This window comes from Oncorhynchus mykiss, chromosome 12 (genome assembly GCF_057628025.1).
Source record: "Oncorhynchus mykiss isolate SJ-2025 chromosome 12, ASM5762802v1, whole genome shotgun sequence".
In the NCBI taxonomy this organism is placed as follows: domain Eukaryota; kingdom Metazoa; phylum Chordata; class Actinopteri; order Salmoniformes; family Salmonidae; genus Oncorhynchus; species Oncorhynchus mykiss.
In genome coordinates, this window is record NC_143033.1 from 63,318,356 (window position 1) to 63,336,328 (window position 17,973).

At 43.5% G+C, this 17,973-nt stretch overlaps 1 protein-coding gene across 1 annotated transcript in view; it reads left to right on the plus strand.

The window, feature by feature from the left end:
* The first annotated feature begins 7,277 nt into the window (after positions 1 to 7,277).
* The window catches only part of parp14rs1 (poly(ADP-ribose) polymerase family member 14-related sequence 1), a 33,459-nt gene continuing 22,763 nt past the window's right edge, over positions 7,278 to 17,973 (plus strand). The window contains exons 1-6 of the mRNA XM_021624357.3: positions 7,278 to 8,757; positions 11,540 to 11,646; positions 11,844 to 11,868; positions 13,136 to 13,447; positions 13,913 to 14,140; positions 14,884 to 17,162. Coding sequence (XP_021480032.1) covers positions 8,583 to 8,757; positions 11,540 to 11,646; positions 11,844 to 11,868; positions 13,136 to 13,447; positions 13,913 to 14,140; positions 14,884 to 17,162 — 3,126 coding nt within the window. The 5' untranslated portion in view covers positions 7,278 to 8,582. The remainder of the gene's footprint in view (positions 8,758 to 11,539; positions 11,647 to 11,843; positions 11,869 to 13,135; positions 13,448 to 13,912; positions 14,141 to 14,883; positions 17,163 to 17,973) is intronic.

Below are 17,973 nucleotides of genomic sequence, written 5' to 3' on the forward strand. Positions count from 1 at the left end.
AACAATTGTTAATTTACCTTGAAACATATTGTCATTATTTTCTTACATTGTTGTGTCTCAATGGGCCACTAGGCTATAAATAGGAGATAAGTGCAATGATCAGGTCACTGTGAAGAAGACCTCCGCTTGACGTAGTAACGTCAGTCACCTGTTCGACACCTGTACAGCAGTGGAGGCTGATGAGGGGAGGAAGGCTCATAATAATGGCTGAAATGGAGTGTAATGGCGTGAATGGAACGATATCAAACACAAGCCCTTCTCATGATTTTTGTCATTGTTATTGAGCACCCCTCCTTTCCTTTGTTTGCTGAAGCGCGAAGGCCCACCTGAACTCTTGCATATATACATATGTAGATCTGATCATATTAAGTATGTAGACATTGAGTGGATTTGAATGTCAAAACCTCTTTTGCATGGAAGCATTGGCTTCATCTGAACAGAAAGTGTGTAGACAACTTGTATCACATAGTTTGCTGTTGGGTTGAGGAACACCTAGAATAGAGTGAAAACAGTCTGGTTAAAACTAAAATCATGTTTTAATTATTAATGTACTTGATGGCAGTATCAAAATGTAAACAGTTACAGTATTTATTGTTTAGCACAATAAGGCACATTCTGCAGTCTAAAATTATTTATGACCTGCATACTCACCCATTGAGCATGTTTGGGATGTTCTGGATCGATGTGTACAACATAGTGTTCCAGTTCCTGACAATATCCAGCAACTTCGCACAGCCATTGAAGAGGAGTGGGACAACATTCCACAGGCCACAATCAACAGGCTAATCAACTCTATGCGAAGGAGATGTGTCGCGCTGCATGAGGCAGATGGTAGTCGCACCAGATACTGACTGGTTTTCTGATCCATCCCCCTACTTTTTTTTAAAGGTATCTGTGACCAACAGATGCATATCTGTATTCCCAGTCATGTGAAATCCCTAGATTCAGGCCTAATGAATTTATTTCAATTGACTGATTTCCATATATGAACTTTAACTCAATCAAATCTTTGAAATTGTTGCATGTTGCGTTTATATTTTTATTCAATATACATGTAAACCCACTTTAAATTCATAACATACTCATTCAAACTGCACTAACATTTGTTGGCTATAAACTGAAGCTTAGGGCTATCACCGAGGCAGAAACTAAACCATGGCAAAAAACAATATACAGTACATGTGATGCAAATATGTCAGAATTTCACAAATTGGTGTATCAAATCCAGTTTTCCTGCATAGACTATAGAGTAGACAATCACTGAACGAAATTAAGATCTATATCGCTCTTTTAAAACAAAATGACTTCATAGGACTTAATTGTTATCCAAACTAACGGGTTGAAGTTTTCTGTTGTTGCAGATGATCAGATATTCAGGTAGGGCCTAGTGACCATTTACCATTCACGCTGTCATACAGGGTGAGGGGGTCACCACCGATGGTCTCGGGTGGCCCAATAAGACCTGGTGAGGCAACATTAGACTTCCCTGTCAGCACATGCGCCTCAATGAAGTACAGGTACTCTTCATCAGCCAAGCCCCTCCACAGCTTCTCTGTCCCATGCACGCTGGACTTTTTTCACATTTCGTTACGTCACAGCCTTATTGTAAAATGGATTTTTTAAAATCCTCAATACCCCATAACGACAAAGCAAAAATAGGTATTTAGACATTTTAGAAAATGTATATAAAAAAAACAACCTGAAATATCACATTTACATAAGTATTCAGAACCTTTACTCAGCACTTTGTTGAAGCACCTTTCCCAGTGATTAAAGCATCGAGTCTTCTTGGGTATGACGCTACACGCTTGGCACATCTGTATTTGTGGAGTTTTGCCCATTGTTCACTGCAGATTGAACTACCAACGGGACATTAAAATCGGTAATATCTTATGCTTCACGTAGACGTGGCTGAACGACTACACTATCAACATACAGCTGGCTGGTTATAACTAGTAAATAGTAGCCTACAGCAAAGTGTATTTCAATAATTTCTCATTTGTTAACTTCTGCTAGTTAGTTTTTGCTACCATGTGGGTTTTAGTTTGCTTGAGCCTGCTACCATACATGTTTCATTTTAAAACATTTATCTGACAAAGGAGTTGTTTAATCTAACTGCTTAACTATTTATCTGTACATGGAATTGTATTTGTTTTATTTTACTAATTTTTTTCTAATCTTTACAGGAAAATGCCACGGGCACTATCTGATGTGTAGAGACATTGCACTGCAGCTAATGTAGAAGGAAATTATGTGTACATTTGCAAATACTGTGCCAAATCATATGTGAAGAATTCAACAAAGATGCAGCAAAGATGGCAATGTCCATAAAGTTCCCCCAGCGCTCGCTCACAACAAGCAACCTCTGACAAAAGTCCCTCTACTTCTATTCGAGGTGAAAATGATGAATCAGACACCTTAACGATAGCAACAGCTCGCTCCAGCAATCATAAGTTTTTTTGACTCAATGGAGGAACGTAGTCAGAGAAATACTGATGGATGTCTTGCTCGAGCTGTGTATGCAACTGGTTCACCTTGGATGCTCACAGGCAATGTGTATTGGAAGAGATTTCTTCTTTTTTTTCTTCTTTTTTAAAATTGTACCCCTTTTTCTCCCCAATTTCGTGCTATCCAATTGTTTTTAGTAGCTACTATCTTGTCTCATCGCTACAACTCCCGTACGGGCTCGGGAGAGACAAAGGTTGAAAGTCATGCGTCCTCCGATACACAACCCAACCAAGCCTCACTGCTTCTTAACACAGCGCCATCCAACCCGGAAGCCAGCCGCACCAATGTGTCGGAGGAAACACCGTGCACCTGGCAACCTTGGTTAGTGCGCACTGCGCCCAGCCCGCCACAGGAGTCGCTGGTGCGCGATGAGACAAGGATTTCCCTACCGGCCAAACCCTCCCTAACCCGGGCGAAGCTAGGCCAATTGTGCGTCGCCCCACGGACCTCCCGGTCGCAGCCGGTTACGACAGAGCCTGGGCGCGAACCCAGAGTCTCTGGTGGCACAGCTGGCGCTGCAGTACAGTGCCCTTAACCACTGCGCCACCCGGGAGGCCTTGGAAGAGATTTCTGAATGTTCTTCGCCCAGCACACACCCCTTCAACCAGACCTGATTGTTTTACTATTTTGCTGGATGCAGAGTTCCACAGAGTTCAAGTGAAGGTCAAGCAAATCACAGAGAAAGCAGACTGTATTGCAATCATCTCTGATGGGTGGTTGAATGTTCGTGAGCAAGGAATAATTAACTACATCATCTCCACCCCTCAACCAGTACTCTTTAAGAGCACAGACACAAGGGTCAACAGACACACCGGTCTCTACATTGCAGATGAGCTGAAGGCAGTCATCAATGACCTTGGACCACAGAAGGTATTTGCACTGGTGACAGACAATGCTGTGAAAATGAAGTGTGCTTGGTCTAAAGTGGAGGAGTCCTACCCTCACATCACACCCATTGTCTGTGCTGCTCAAAGTGAGAAGAATAAGAGCACCACATTGAAGCTGCCCAGCAACACCCGTTGGGGTGGTGTTATCATCTTGTTTGACATTCTCCTGGAGGGGAAGGAGTCTCTGTTATATGGCCATTTCTTGGAGTCTGCCGATATGGACAGCTCCATCAAGAGGATCCTCCTGGATTATGTATTTTGGGAGAGAGTGGTAAGCAGCCTGAAACCCCTGAAACGTATAGCAGTAGCCATTGCACGGATTGAGGTAGACAATGCCATCCTGTCTGATGTTCAGACTCTGCTCTCGGATGTAAGAGAATAAATCCGTACTGCCCTGCCCACTTCACTGTTGCTCCAAGCAGAGGAAACTGCAGTTCTGAAATACATCAAAAAGCATGAAGACTTCTGCCTGGATCCCATACATGCCGCAGCGTACATGTTGGACCCCAAGTATGCTGGCAAGAGCATTCTGTCTGGTTCAGAGATCAACAAGTCTTAAGGTGTCATCACTGCCGTGTCTCGCCACCTTGGCCTGGATGAGGGTAAGGTCCTTGGCAGTCTGGCAAAGTACACTTCCAAGCAAGGGCTTTGGGATGGAGATGCAATATTGCAGTCGTGCCAACATATCTTATCAGCCACCTGGTGGAAGGGACTTTGTGGATCTGAGGCTCTTTCCCCTGTTGCCCCCATCCTCCAAATCCCACCAATATCAGCCGCCTAAGAGCGCAACTGGTCCTTGTTTGGGAACACATACACCAAAGCACGCAACAGGCTGACCAATGCAAGGGTTGAAAAATTGGTGGCCATCGGGGCAAATTTGAGATGAACTGATCAGAGATAAGATAGTGTTTTCATAACTGATGAGGGCACGTGCAGACGTTTGCAGAGAACGTGACCTGACGCTGGTCTTGGCAGTGGAGACACGCCGATTACTGATATACAGATAAGGTCCATGGAGCTAGAAAGGAAAATGTCAATGCTACATTCAGGCAGCCAGTAAAGAAGATCCCCTTTGCCACAGCTAATGCTAATACTACAGCCAACTCTGCAGTAGACAACCCCAATAAGTGCCGATATTGTTACATTTCTCATGGACGGGGAAAAGAACACTGCCCAGCCTATGGAAAAATATGCAAATCCTGTGGTACAGCAAATCACTTCGCACGGGTCTGCATGAAAAGCAAGAGAAAGGAGGGTAAGTGCACTCCATTGAAACAAACACAGATGAAGGGAATAACAGCACAGATGATGTATATGCTAGCGAGTGCATAGGGGCAGTGAGGGCAAAAGAAAAAAAGTGGTTTGTCACTCTGCTACTTAATAAAAAAACACAGCAATGCCAACTAGATTCAGGGGCCACATGTAACGTTATGAGCCTTAAAGACAAAAGGATGCTCGTGCCCAGAGACAAACTCACACAGAGTGGCACCAAGCTGAAACTGTATTCAGGCCAGTTCATGACCTCTTTAGGCCTGTTTGTGACAGAGTTTGTTAAAGAGTGTGTTTTACGTGGCCAGAAACACACCCTTGAGTTTGAAATAGTTAAGGCTAGTCAACAGTCATTACTGCCAGGTTTTTACATGCGAGCACCTTGGGCTAATTAACTTCACCATCCCAGCTGATCTTAAGATTATATACAAAGTCCATGCTGGGCCCCTGAGCAAGGAGACACTCCTAAGCAAGTACCATGATGTCTTCAACGCACCAGTCGAGTCAGTTCCCGGCGAAGTCCACTTTGAGTTGGACGCAGCAATCCAGTCTGTCCCGTGTGCACCCCGCAATGTACCAGCGGCCATGAAAGCAGCTACGAAGGCTCAGCTTGACAAATACGAAGCAGATAGCCACATCATATCCGTCACAGAGCCTACAGACTGGATAAGTAATATGGTTATTGTCAAGAAACCAGACAAGGTACGGATATGCATTGATCCTAAACATCTCAACCGGGCTCTGCGACGTTCACATTACATTATCACCACGTTGGAGAATGTTCTTTACAAGCTCCCGAAGGCCAGAGTCTTCACGCTCATGGATGCCAGAGATGCCTTCCTGCAGTGCAAGCTCAACGAGCCCAGCAGCTACATGACTACCTTTTGGACACCCTGGGGCAGGAAGAGGTGGTTGAAGCTCCGTGGAAGAGATGGTTGGTGTCTCTGTGGCTCCAGATGTGTATCAGCAGAAACGGCACAAGCTGTTGATGGGACTCAGTGGTGTGGAACCCATAGCAGATGGCATCCTCGTAGTGGGCTGTGGGGACAGTGATGAGGAGGCAGAATGTGACCATGACGCCAAGCTGCTGGCCCTGATGGTCAGATGCAGACAGGTCAAGCTAAGGCCCCCCCCCCCCCCCCCCCCATCTGTCATGAAGGCAGTGCAGCACTCCTGTCATGATTCAGAGTGACTCAAGCCAGTATAGACTTGGCTGTTGCCTCGTGCAGGAGGGCCAGCCTGTGGCATTCGCCACTCGGGCACTCACTCCAACAGAGTAGAACTATGCCCAGATAGAGAAGGAGTGCCTCAGCATTGTTGCATGCCAACGCTTCCACCACTACCTGTACGGGCGTGACAATATTACCGCAGATCACAAGCCCCTTATTGCTATATTCAGCAAGCCTCTCCTGAATGCCCCTAAAAGACTGCAGAGCATGCTACTGGCCCAACAAAACTACAACCTCAAGGTGGTGTATAAGCCAGGGCCAGAGATGTATGTGAGTGACACGCTCAGCAGGGCTACTGCATCAGGCACACGCTCCATGCATGAACAACACGCAGTGTGCAGCTTACAAACAGAGCAAGTGGATGTTGAGCACATCAACCAAGCTGACTACCTCAATGTTACGGATCAGCGCCTTATACAAATCAGACAGCACATAGACAGGGACGAGCAACTCCAGGAATTGAGGTCTGTGATTCTGATGGGCTGGCCCGACTGCAAGGAAGAAACTGCTTTAGCCGTCAGAGAATATTGGCCAGTCAAAGAGGAGCTCAGTGTTCAAAATTGAATAATAATCAATGGTCAGAGAGTCGTTATTCCCTGGTCTCTGCGCCCTGAGATGTTGGCAATGTTGCACTCAAGTCACATAGGAGGTGAGGCCTGTTACAGAAAAGCATGTGACACACTGTATTGGCCAGGAATGCAGAGTGAAATCAAACACTATGTCATAAAATGCACAATCTGCAATGAATATGCCATTGAGCAACAGAGAGATGATGATGTCCCACAAGCTACCGATGCCCCCCCTGGCAGATAGTAAGTCTAGATCTCTTCCAGCACAGTGGCAAAGACTTTCTTCTGGTAGTCGATCATTACTCAGACTTCTGGGAGATTGACCTCCTCCCCGACCTCTCAGCAGAGACAACGATCAAACGCTGCAAGGCTCAGTTTGCCCGCTATGGCCAGCCAGATAGGGTAATTTCAGATAATGCACCCCAATTCTCCGGATTTGAGTTCTGAAAATTTGCTGCAGAATGGGAATTCGAGCACATCACCTCATTACCATGACACCCAAAAGCTAATGGGAAGGCGGAGTCGGTAGTCAAAATCGCAAAGAACCTCTGCAAAAAAGCTCTACGAGAGGGTAAAGATGCCTGGAAAGCAATCGTGCAGTGGCGCAATACCCTGACAGAAGGTATGGAAAGCAGCCCGGCCCAACGCCTCATGGCACAGCGCTTAAGCCAGCACTCTCCTGGCACGGCGCCAGTAGCCAGCACTCTCCTGGAGCCATGTGTGGTGACAGACGTGCTGGTAAAGTTACGTCACAGAAGACAGATTTCCAAGTTCACCTACGACAATTCAGCAAAAGACTTACCTGAGCTCAGGGTGGGTGAAACGGTGCGAATGAAGCCACTACCAGGGGACCGGACGGGCCTCTGGAGACTCGGACCCTTTGTACAGAAAGTGGCACCACGCTCCTACTTGGTCGAAGTGAATGAATCACTGTACCGTCGTAACAGGGTTTACCTTCGGATTGCTGAGCCAGCGTCTACTCAGAACCCTGATGGTCATAGGGGTCGCATGACAAAAGATGGAACCCCAGCAAGTCACATGGGGCCTGAGGCACAGGGGGAAAGAGCCAGGGGATCACAGGTCTGCCGCTCCCTCGCCCATCAATACCCCCCTTAGACAGTCAGGTGACACCCCTGTGCGGGAACCCGCAGTCCTCGCAGACAAGCCCCCTGTCTTTTCACGCTGCGGGCGTCTGTCCCAGCCACCAAAAATAATTAATTGGTAGGATTCCCATTAGGGATTGTTGACAGACAGAGATAAAAGTGAAGAGAGTATCAAAATGTGATAAGTTCTTACTTGAACAGTTTAGTTTTATTTTCATGTTGGAAATTATTACTAGGTTTGTTTTGTTAGGGAATTGACAGCTCCTGTCCTATTTTATAAAAAGGAGATGTTATGGGTGTAAGATGGCACAGTGATGCCATCTGTTGGTAAATGTTAATTACTGCAACTCCAGTGTTTTGCAATGTACTGAACAAGAATGTTACTCTCAATGCTTCTGTCTTGTCATTTAATAACATTCAAACGAAGATGGGCTACACATACTGAGAAATAGGGGCACTGTTTCTCTCGCTCGGATGCTTTCTCTATATGCTTCCAGTTCTTAAGTTTTGTTTTTGCGTCTTTTACGTTCAAACAGCTGAAAGTACAATATTTTTGGTTAAGGAAAATATATTTCACAGCGGTTTAGATGGTACAATGATTCTATACTTGCTTGTTTTGTCACAAACTGAAATGAGGCAAACTATTCGAATTTTAGCAACCAGGAAATGGCGTAGCGATTTCTGCATAGTGCAACTTTGAAGGAAACCAGTGAAAGTTATCAGAAAGAAGAAACTTAAAAACGCCCCCTTTTGTATGCAAAGAAATACGCACTCAAATAGGCTTACAAAAAAATACTAATAGTTTGAAGTATGCACACTGTAAGAAAGTGTTCATACACGTTGCAAGTGTAGGCCTATTCCTTTCAATAATAAAGCAATTTTCAGACGACAATGCAAAGGATAAAATAGGGTGATGGTTTCACCAGAATCAAAAGCGAAACTAAACTGATAGGCTACCCGCTACCGCACCTACAGTGAATAGATGTGTTGTTCGTCATTTGAAGTTGTTCGGGCAGGATGGCAGAAGCCTACGCATTTGCCCTACTTGTTGAGTTGGAGAGGAATCCCAATATTCCCAAACTGAAAAACAAGTTGATAAAATATTTCCAAAGTAAAAAGTCTGACGGTGGTGATTGTCTTGTGGAATACGAAGATGGACAAGAAGCAGTAGTGCGGTTCAAAACTGAGGAGGGTAAGTTATAGCAATTGTAAATGCTTGTTTTACGCGGCCTGTATCACCTATTGGTTAGAGATGACATTCAACCAATGTTGTTAAGGAAGTTCGAAATGTACTTGTGCCTACCCTGCCCATCATATGATTAACTCAAAATAATGTTTACAACCACACATAATAATGGTAGCGACCCAGTGTTTATAAACGTGGATATCGAATTTTACACAGCATTCTTTTGTGGCACTGATGACACGCAGGGCTACGGGCCAGAAGGTTGAGGGATCAAATCACATTTCTGTGTTTCTGTGCCAATGCACCACACATCCAATAAACAAAGCATACCGACTTCCGGCACTTCAATATCACAGGAGGTTGGTGGCACCTTCATTGGGGAGATGGGTTCATGGTAATGGCCGCCGTGGAATCGATGGAATGGTATCAAACACATTAACTCCGTTCCAGCCATTATTATGAGCCGTCCTCCCCTCAGCAGCCTCCACTGTTCAATATCATGGTTAGCGTTTTCATTTTCAACACCACAATGAAATAGACCAGGGTCCCCCAACTGGCCGCGGTGGTTTTATTCGACCCCCCCCCCCCCATGTTTTATAAGACACAAAAAATAATAGATTTTTATTGTTAGACATAAAAAAAATGTAACACCAGGAAATCAGCTACAATGGATTTTAATTTGGGGAATATTAAATGAGTGCAGGAAATGCAGAATAAATTATTGTAGGGTGAAGTTGAATTGAACAGTATAAAACAATTCAAGTGGAGAAAGACCCATTGAAATAATTTAGAATATATGTGTTGCCACCCAAGGGTCACGCACTACTCATAAAGCAAATGTAGAACTTTTATTAATCAAAAACATAAAATACTGTCAAATTTGAAAAAGACCATATGATGTGATATTTTGGCCATATTGCCCAGCCCTATAAGGGAAGTACCATAACACTTTGATATAAGGGAGGGGTATGCAAGCAGATGAGGAAATCTGGCTAGGATGGAAGAAATTACAGTTGAAGTCAGAAGTTTACATACACCATACATACATTTAAACTCAGTTTTTCACAATTCCTGACATTTAATCCTTGTAAAAAATCCATAATTTAGGTCAGTTAGGATCACCACTTTTATTTTAAGAATGTGAAATGTCAGAAAAATAGTAGTGAGTGATTTATTTCAGATTTTATTTATTTCATCACATTCCCAGTGGGTCAGAAGTTTACATACACTCAATTAGTATTTGGTAGCATTGCCTTTAAATTGTTTAACTTGGGTCAAGCTTCCCACAATAAGTTGGGTGAATTTTGGCCCATTCCTCCTGACAGAGCTGGTGTAACTGAGTAGGTTTGTAGGCCTCCTTGCTCGCACACGCTTTTTCAGTTCTGCCCACAAATGTTCTATAGGATTTAGATTAGGGCTTTGTGATGGCCACTCCAATACCTTGACTTTGTTGTCCATAAGCCATTTTGCCACAACTTTGGAAGTATGCTTGGGGCCATTGTCCATTTGGAAGACCCATTTGCGACCATGTTTTAACTGTTTTAACTGATGTCTTGAGATGTTGCTTCAAAATATCCACATAATTTTCCTCCCTCATGATGCCATCTATTTTGTCGAAGTGCACCAGTCCCTCCTGCAGCAAAGCATCCCACAACATGATGCTGCCACCCCCGTGCTTCATGGTTGGGATGGTGTTCTTCGGCTTGCAAGCCTCCCCCTTTTCCTCCAAACATAACGATAGTCATTATGGCCAAACAGTTCTATTTTTGATTCATCAGACCAGAGGACATTGCTCCAAAAAGTATGATCTTTGTCCCCATGTGCAGTTGAAAACCGTAGTCTGGCTTTTTTATGGCAGTTTTGGAGCAGTGGCTTCTTCCTTGCTGAGCAGCCTTTCAGGTTATGTTGATACAGGACTTGTTTTACTGTGGATATAGATAATGTTGTACCCATTTCCTCCAGCATCTCCACAAGGTCCTTTGCTAATGTTCTGGGATTGATTTGCACCAAAGTACGTTCATCTCTAGGTGACAGAAAGCGTCTCCATCCTGAGCGGTATGACTGCTGTGTGGTCCCATGGTGTCTATACTTGCGTATTATTGTTTGTACAGATGAACGTGGCACCTTCAGGCCTTTTGAAATTGCTCCCAAGGATGAACCAGACTTGTGGAGGTCTACAATTTATTTTCTGAGGTCTTGGCTAATTTCTTTTGATTTTCCCATGATGTCAAGCAAAGAGGCACTGAGTTAGAAGGTAGCCTTGAAATGCATCCACAAGTACACCTCCAATTGACTGAAATTATGTCAATTAGCCTATCAGAAGCTTCCAAAGCCATGAAATCATTTTCTGGAATTTTCCAAGCTGTTTGAATGCACAGTCAACTTATTGTATGTAAACTTCTGACCCACTGGAATTGTGATACAGTGAATTATAAGTGAAATAATCTGTCTGTAAACAAATGTTGGAAATATTACTTGTGTCATGTACAAAGTAGATGTCCTAACCGACTTGCCAAAACTCTAGTTTGTAAACAAGAAATTTGTGGAGTGGTTGAAAAACGATGTAAACCAGGCAAAAAACACGCTACCCTCCACTGTGCCCAATAAAAAATAAACACACAACCCTCCCCAAAGCAAAGTAAAAAGTTTGACAACCTTCCCCTATTTTGGACCCCCTCCCCAGTAAATTATGAACTATCCCTTACATTGTTATGACATTGTTATTCATGGCTGAATGTGTTTTGAACATTGCATCATTAGTAGCGGTTATTTTCTGTCCCATGCACAGTCAGGCATAGAGTTCTTGAGAAGCAGGAGCACGAGATCAGGTTGGATCGAGGGGTGCTGAAACTGACCATTGGTCTGCCATCAGATGATGTCCCAAAGAATGTAAAGGTCAGTAGTGTCTTGATTGTGAACCATAGGCTATTCTTCTCTCTTACAGCCAGATTGTGCAGATGCACTACCAGTTCCCTAGTCTTTGTTCTGAATTTTCAAAGTTTTAAGTGACAATTTTATAGCCAATCATGTGACTACGTTGACCAATCTCAATGCTGTATTAAATACATAACACAATATTTTTTTATATTTAGGAAACACAGTCTCCTGTCACCTCAGGCAAGTATCAAACATTTCATTTTTTGATAAACATCTATAGTTGTTTGGCAGCTAACAAGGCAGGCAATATTAAACACTCATATTGGGCTCCCGAGTGGTGCAACGGTCTAAGGCACTGCATCTCAGTGCTAAAGGCATCACTACAGACACCCTTGTTCGAATCCAGGCTGTATCACAACCGGCCGTAATTGGGAGTAACATAGGGCGGCGCACAATTGGCCCAGCATCGTCCGGGTTTGGCCGGTGTAGGCCGTCATTGTAAATAAGAATTTGTTCTTAACTGACTGGCCTAGTTAAATAAAGGTTAAATAAAAAAATATATATATTAAACTATTCATCATGCCATACTATGCAAACGTTTGTGTTATTACAAGAAATTGTGGTATTATAAGACATGACATATACATGTCTTTGAACAGGGTATGGTAGTAGGTGCCAGGGGTACCGGTCTGTGTCAAGAACCTCTGGGTTTTTCATGCTCAACAGTTTCCCATGTGTATCAAGAATGGTCCACAACCTTAAGGACATCAGCCAACTTGACACAACTGTGGGAAGCATTGTAGTCTACATGGGCCAGCATCTCTGTGGAACGCTTTCGACACCTTGTATAGTCCATGCCCCGACAAATTGAGGCTGTTCTGAGAGCAGGGGGGGGGGTATTCTTTACATGTTTTATACACTCAGTGTATGTTCTTACATGCTTACATGTTATAAAGCATAACACCTGCAGGCTTTAAGGAAAGTGTTACTCACAATTCAGCAGGTTATAGGGAGCCAATTGACAGCCAGCTCATGGCGTCAGCTAAGAGGAAGGCAGAGGCTGATGCTCAGCAGGAATTACTAGGCTTCAAAAAGCAAGCTGTTGGTTAGTAGGCTAAAATAATATCTCAGCATTTCTCAAGTGGTGCAGGGTTGTGGGGGATTCCTATTGGTTTGTGTCTGACCTGATTTTATTTTTTTAAAGTAAAGATTTTTTATTGGGCTGTTCGCAATAACATTTGAAAGGGTTAAATGGTCGCAGTACCCCGTTTTGGGAACCACTAGTGTATGTGAAAGGAATGTTTTCTAGAATTATACATAAATATATAATGTTTAACTATACGACACAAACGTTTGCATTCTATATTATGGTTAAGTTAACATACTATAACTGATTTGGCTCAGCAGTGGTTAATAATACATTGATAAAGTTGTATTACAGTTGTTGTTGTAGAAATCAACAAAGTAGTCGTAAACCTCCAAAAATACATGGTCTTATCATTCTCAGATGCTACTGACTCAAAAGACTTACCAACGAGTGGGGTTGGAGATGGACACACTCCCCTTACTGAGCCACAGACAGAGATGGAGATTGAACCGATGGAAGCCGAGGAAAAGCTGGTGTCCACCTCAGCCGTGTTGGGGAACATTGAGGAGAGCATGAACAAGGAGTTCCTGGAGATGCTGATAGAGAACATCCTGAGTGCGTATAACACCTCTGGTTCTGACTCTCCTACTGCAACTCAAACCTTCAGTCTGGAGATCCTGACACCTGTCCTAGACACCGGCTTGGCTGTGGTGACTTTCCAAAATGGAAAAGGTAAACAATAAGAATGATTTGTTGTTTTTCCACCTTAAAGATAGAATCAGCATTATGACATTGCCATGAGCAGCACTGCAGATATTGCGATGAGGGCGATGCAAGACTTTGCTCGCATACATTCACAGATTATGTGCGCATGCGCACAGGTTCACATCACACTGCTACAAGGTGGAAGCTACGGGACTAAAACAGCTGAGAAGTTTTGCCTTGCTCTTCCACCCAATATGTTTACTTTGTGCATTTACGTAATCTCGCGGAGTCTACCTGTAATAGAATTTACTGCTTGTAAATCTCCTAAATGACTAAAATGTAAATACCATTTTGAGAGGTATATAATTGTATCCTTTACATTACAACACGTCATCAAAGACACCAACTATTTACTGAATGTTATGACTTAGTATCTCTTGAAAACAAGGCCATATCTCATCAGCATACTCTACTACTTATCTTATTTGTCAGAGACTGAGAACTTCATCACCAGCTGCACCAGCAACAGGATGTTCAGACAGAAACAACTATCTGTTAAACTCCTGGAACTCACCACAAAAGTGAAAGTTGAAAACATAAATCCAAATGTTAGTTCAGACCACCTCCAACTGTTATTTGGAAAAGGGGGCGAGGAGGTGGAAGACGCTGAAATTAATGAAGAGGACCAATCAGCAATCCTCACCTTTCAAGATCCTAAAGGTAAAAACAGTACTAAGAGAAAGCAGAATGATTTTTCCATAGGGTGCAGGGGCAAAAAAAATGTACGCCTTATTTAGGTATGTTTCTACTAATAATGATTTACTATTTGTTAGGTAGGCTATATGCAGTTTCTCTTCGGTCATACCTTGTTGCCCTAGAAGACTAACTGAATCGGTACCTACAAGAATACATTTAACAAATTGATTCTCGCAGAGCGATTACTTTTAAGGATGAAAATCGAACACGGAAGGATTCATCCTGTGCAAATGTTCACCTCTTAAGGAAATTAAGGCTGTGAATGATCTAACGTGTTTCTCATAAGTTTGTCTTGGATGCATCATTTTATTTGATTAAATATTGTCAGATTTTATATAAGTCAAAATCGCTTAAAATAGCATGTTTACAGGCACATGTGCATTCAGATGGTGGAAAAAATAGCTCATATTTCTCCCTCCTATTCCTAAGACAAAATTAACAATTGGTGTATAATTCTTCTGCAATAAATGCTTAATTCTCCATTATGTTATTTTATATTTGGCTATATGTGAGAAGTTAGGTCTACAGTCAGTGTCCAGAGTTCAATGACTATTCCTTTAACACATCAAAGGTGCGGTAGAGCAGCCTCTCCTGCCGCCACCTACTTCTGCCGTCCTTGGTACTACATAGTTATGTTATATATGTTATGACAAAATTATATTTCATAATGTATGAGGAATAATCCAATATTATGTGTTTTTTATTAGCTGTTCACAGAGTCCTAGAGAAACCACATTACATCGAGAAGCAGCCTCTCAAGGCTTTCCCCTTCTATGATTCTCTGGGAACGGCCTTGTACGGCAAAGACAGACCCACATTGAAACTCCCTTCTGCCTTCACCGAAAACATCAACCAGGCAATTTGGAGATACCTCTGTGACAACCAGGAAGCTGCAGAGACCATCCACAAGGAAATGAGCAAACACTTCTGCAATGTAGACTTCCAACAACCTACCATCAAGTTAAGCCCACTGCCATCTCTACTCAAACAGAAGGGTGTGAAACCCAAGCACTTACAACAATGGAAGGACACCACCAAAGTTGCCTTAATCCAAACCTTGTCTAACTTTAAATCACTGGAGCTCCAGGTTCAGGACACTGCATGGGAAGAGTCTGAAGGGGAGATCCTCAAGGCAGTGTCTGGGGAGGCCGTGATGGTAGTCCATGAAGAGACCAGAGGTGTTCTGGCAGTGGTAGGATTGGTAGAAGATGTGGACCGGCTCAGGCAGACACTGGATGGGATCATGGACAGGATTTCTAGAAGAATCAAGAGGGAGAAGATGAGCATAACAGAGGAGTTCCCTCTGGTTCCATCAATCTACCAGGTACTGTTGCATGGCGGCCTGCTGGACAAGATTGTTGGTGAATTCCCAGAGTTGAAGCTGACGTATAATCAAGAGAGCCAGAGTGTGACCATCTATGGGTTGATGCAAGAGGTGTTGTGTGCTAACAGAAAGCTTGCAGGTGAAGTAGTAGCCCTGAAACAAAAGCTGGTGGAATTGGATCACTACGTCCTTGAGTTCCTGCAGGAAGAAAACCAGGAAAAGCTAACCAGTTCCCTTCTGACCTTACAGCGCATCAATGCAGCACTAAAAATAGAGAGAAAAGGAGTGCAGCTTCTGGCTGTCTCTGAGGAGGCCCTGTGCGAAGCAGAACATCAACTGCATACACTTTTGTTTTCTCAATACATAAATGTAGAAGACTCCGGTCTCCTGAGGATGTCCGAGTGGAAGGATATTGCCAAACGTTTGGAGGAAGCTTCAAACACTCCTTTCAGGAAAGTTATGGTCCAGACATCAGGTGATTATTCAGGACAACAAGTGGTAGTGTCTGGCTACAAGGAAACTGTTCTCTTAGTTTGTAATGAATTGGATGATTTCTTACACCAAAATGCTCATGTTGATGAAACTATCGAAGTTAAGTCTGAGGCTATTGTTAAATTCATCCAGGAACAACACAGGGATGCCTGGTCTGATAAAGTCAGAGATAGTGGAGTTAAAGTTTCTTTCAAGGATGAGGCTATTTACCTGAGTGGCACCAGAGTTCACGTAACAGATTGCAAGGCATTATTTGAAAACTTGTTATCCTCCACATTCTTTGACGCCTTGAGAATCTCCAAGCCTGGAGCAAAGAAGTTCTTCCAGGACAATGAGCCCATGTATGTTGACACAGTCATGATTCAGACAGGCTGTGTGGTCCAGCTGATTGAAGAAGAGTATGATGGCAATGGCAGACAAGGCATAAAGCTAGCAGGAGGAGGAATGAAACCTACCTACCAGCTTCAAACACCAGATGGGGTGGAGATAGCCGTTTGCAAAGCAGACATGTGCAAATATTCTGTACACGCTGTTGTCAATGCCGCTGCACTGGACCTGAAGCACAGTGGAGGTCTTGCAGGAGCTCTTCTGGATACTGCTGGCCCTCAACTGCAGGATGAGTGCAACCAGATCATCAAGAACAAGGGTCAGCTCAAGCCAGGGGACAGTGTCATCACTGGTGCAGGAGGGAAGCTCCGCTGCAAGCACATCATTCATGCAGTGGGACCCAGGTTTGACCAGGCAAACCGCCAGAAGGCCATAGGACAGTTGAGGAGGGCGGTGAAAGGGAGTCTGGATCTAGCAGAGACCCACAACTGCCTGTATGTGGCGCTTCCTGCTATTAGCTCCGGGAATCTAGGCTTTCCTCTGACCCTGTGTGCAGACACCATCGTCAAAGCTGTTAAAGAACACTGTGATGACAAGTTTGGGGAGAACACTCTGAAGAAGATCCATCTGGTGAACAATGATGACAAGACAGTCCAGGCTATGGAGGCAGCAGTGCAGAAGGTGTTTGGGAGCCATGGGACTAGTCATCCACGAGAGAATCGACCCACCATAGCTACACACAGCCAGCCTGGTAATCGGGTTCAACGCACAAGTGGTTCAAGTGTGCAGACAAAAGAGGGGCTGGCTATTACCCTGACGAAAGGGAATATCCAAGATGCTGTGGTAAATTGTTTCCAATGTTACTTTGGCTCACTTTGTTTGTATACATTTCAATAACCTTAGTTAAAAATGTCTTAGATTTCATGACGATAAAATCAGAAGATCCAATATTTTTGTGTAGTGAACCCTTTTGATGTTGAGGTACCATATACAGTGCCTTGCGAAAGTATTCGGCCCCCTTGAACTTTGCGACCTTTTGCCACATTTCAGGCTTCAAACATAAAGATATAAAACTGTATTTTTTTGTGAAGAATCAACAACAAGTGGGACACAATCATGAAGTGGAACGACATTTATTGGATATTTCAAACTTTTTTAATAAATCAAAAACTGAAAAATTGGGCGTGCAAAATTATTCAGCCCCCTTAAGTTAATACTATGTAGCGCCACCTTTTGCTGCGATTACAGCTGTAAGTCGCTTGGGGTATGTCTCTATCAGTTTTGCACATCGAGAGACTGACATTTTTTCCCATTCCTCCTTGCAAAACAGCTCGAGCTCAGTGAGGTTGGATGGAGAGCATTTGTGAACAGCAGTTTTCAGTTCTTTCCACAGATTCTCGATTGGATTCAGGTCTGGACTTTGACTTGTCCATTCTAACACCTGGATATGTTTATTATTGAACCATTCCATTGTAGATTTTGCTTTATGTTTTGGATCATTGTCTTGTTGGAAGACAAATCTCCATCCCAGTCTCAGGTCTTTTGCAGACTCCATCAGGTTTTCTTCCAGAATGGTCCTGTATTTGGCTCCATCCATCTTCCCATCAATTTTAACCATCTTCCCTGTCCCTGCTGAAGAAAAGCAGGCCCAAAC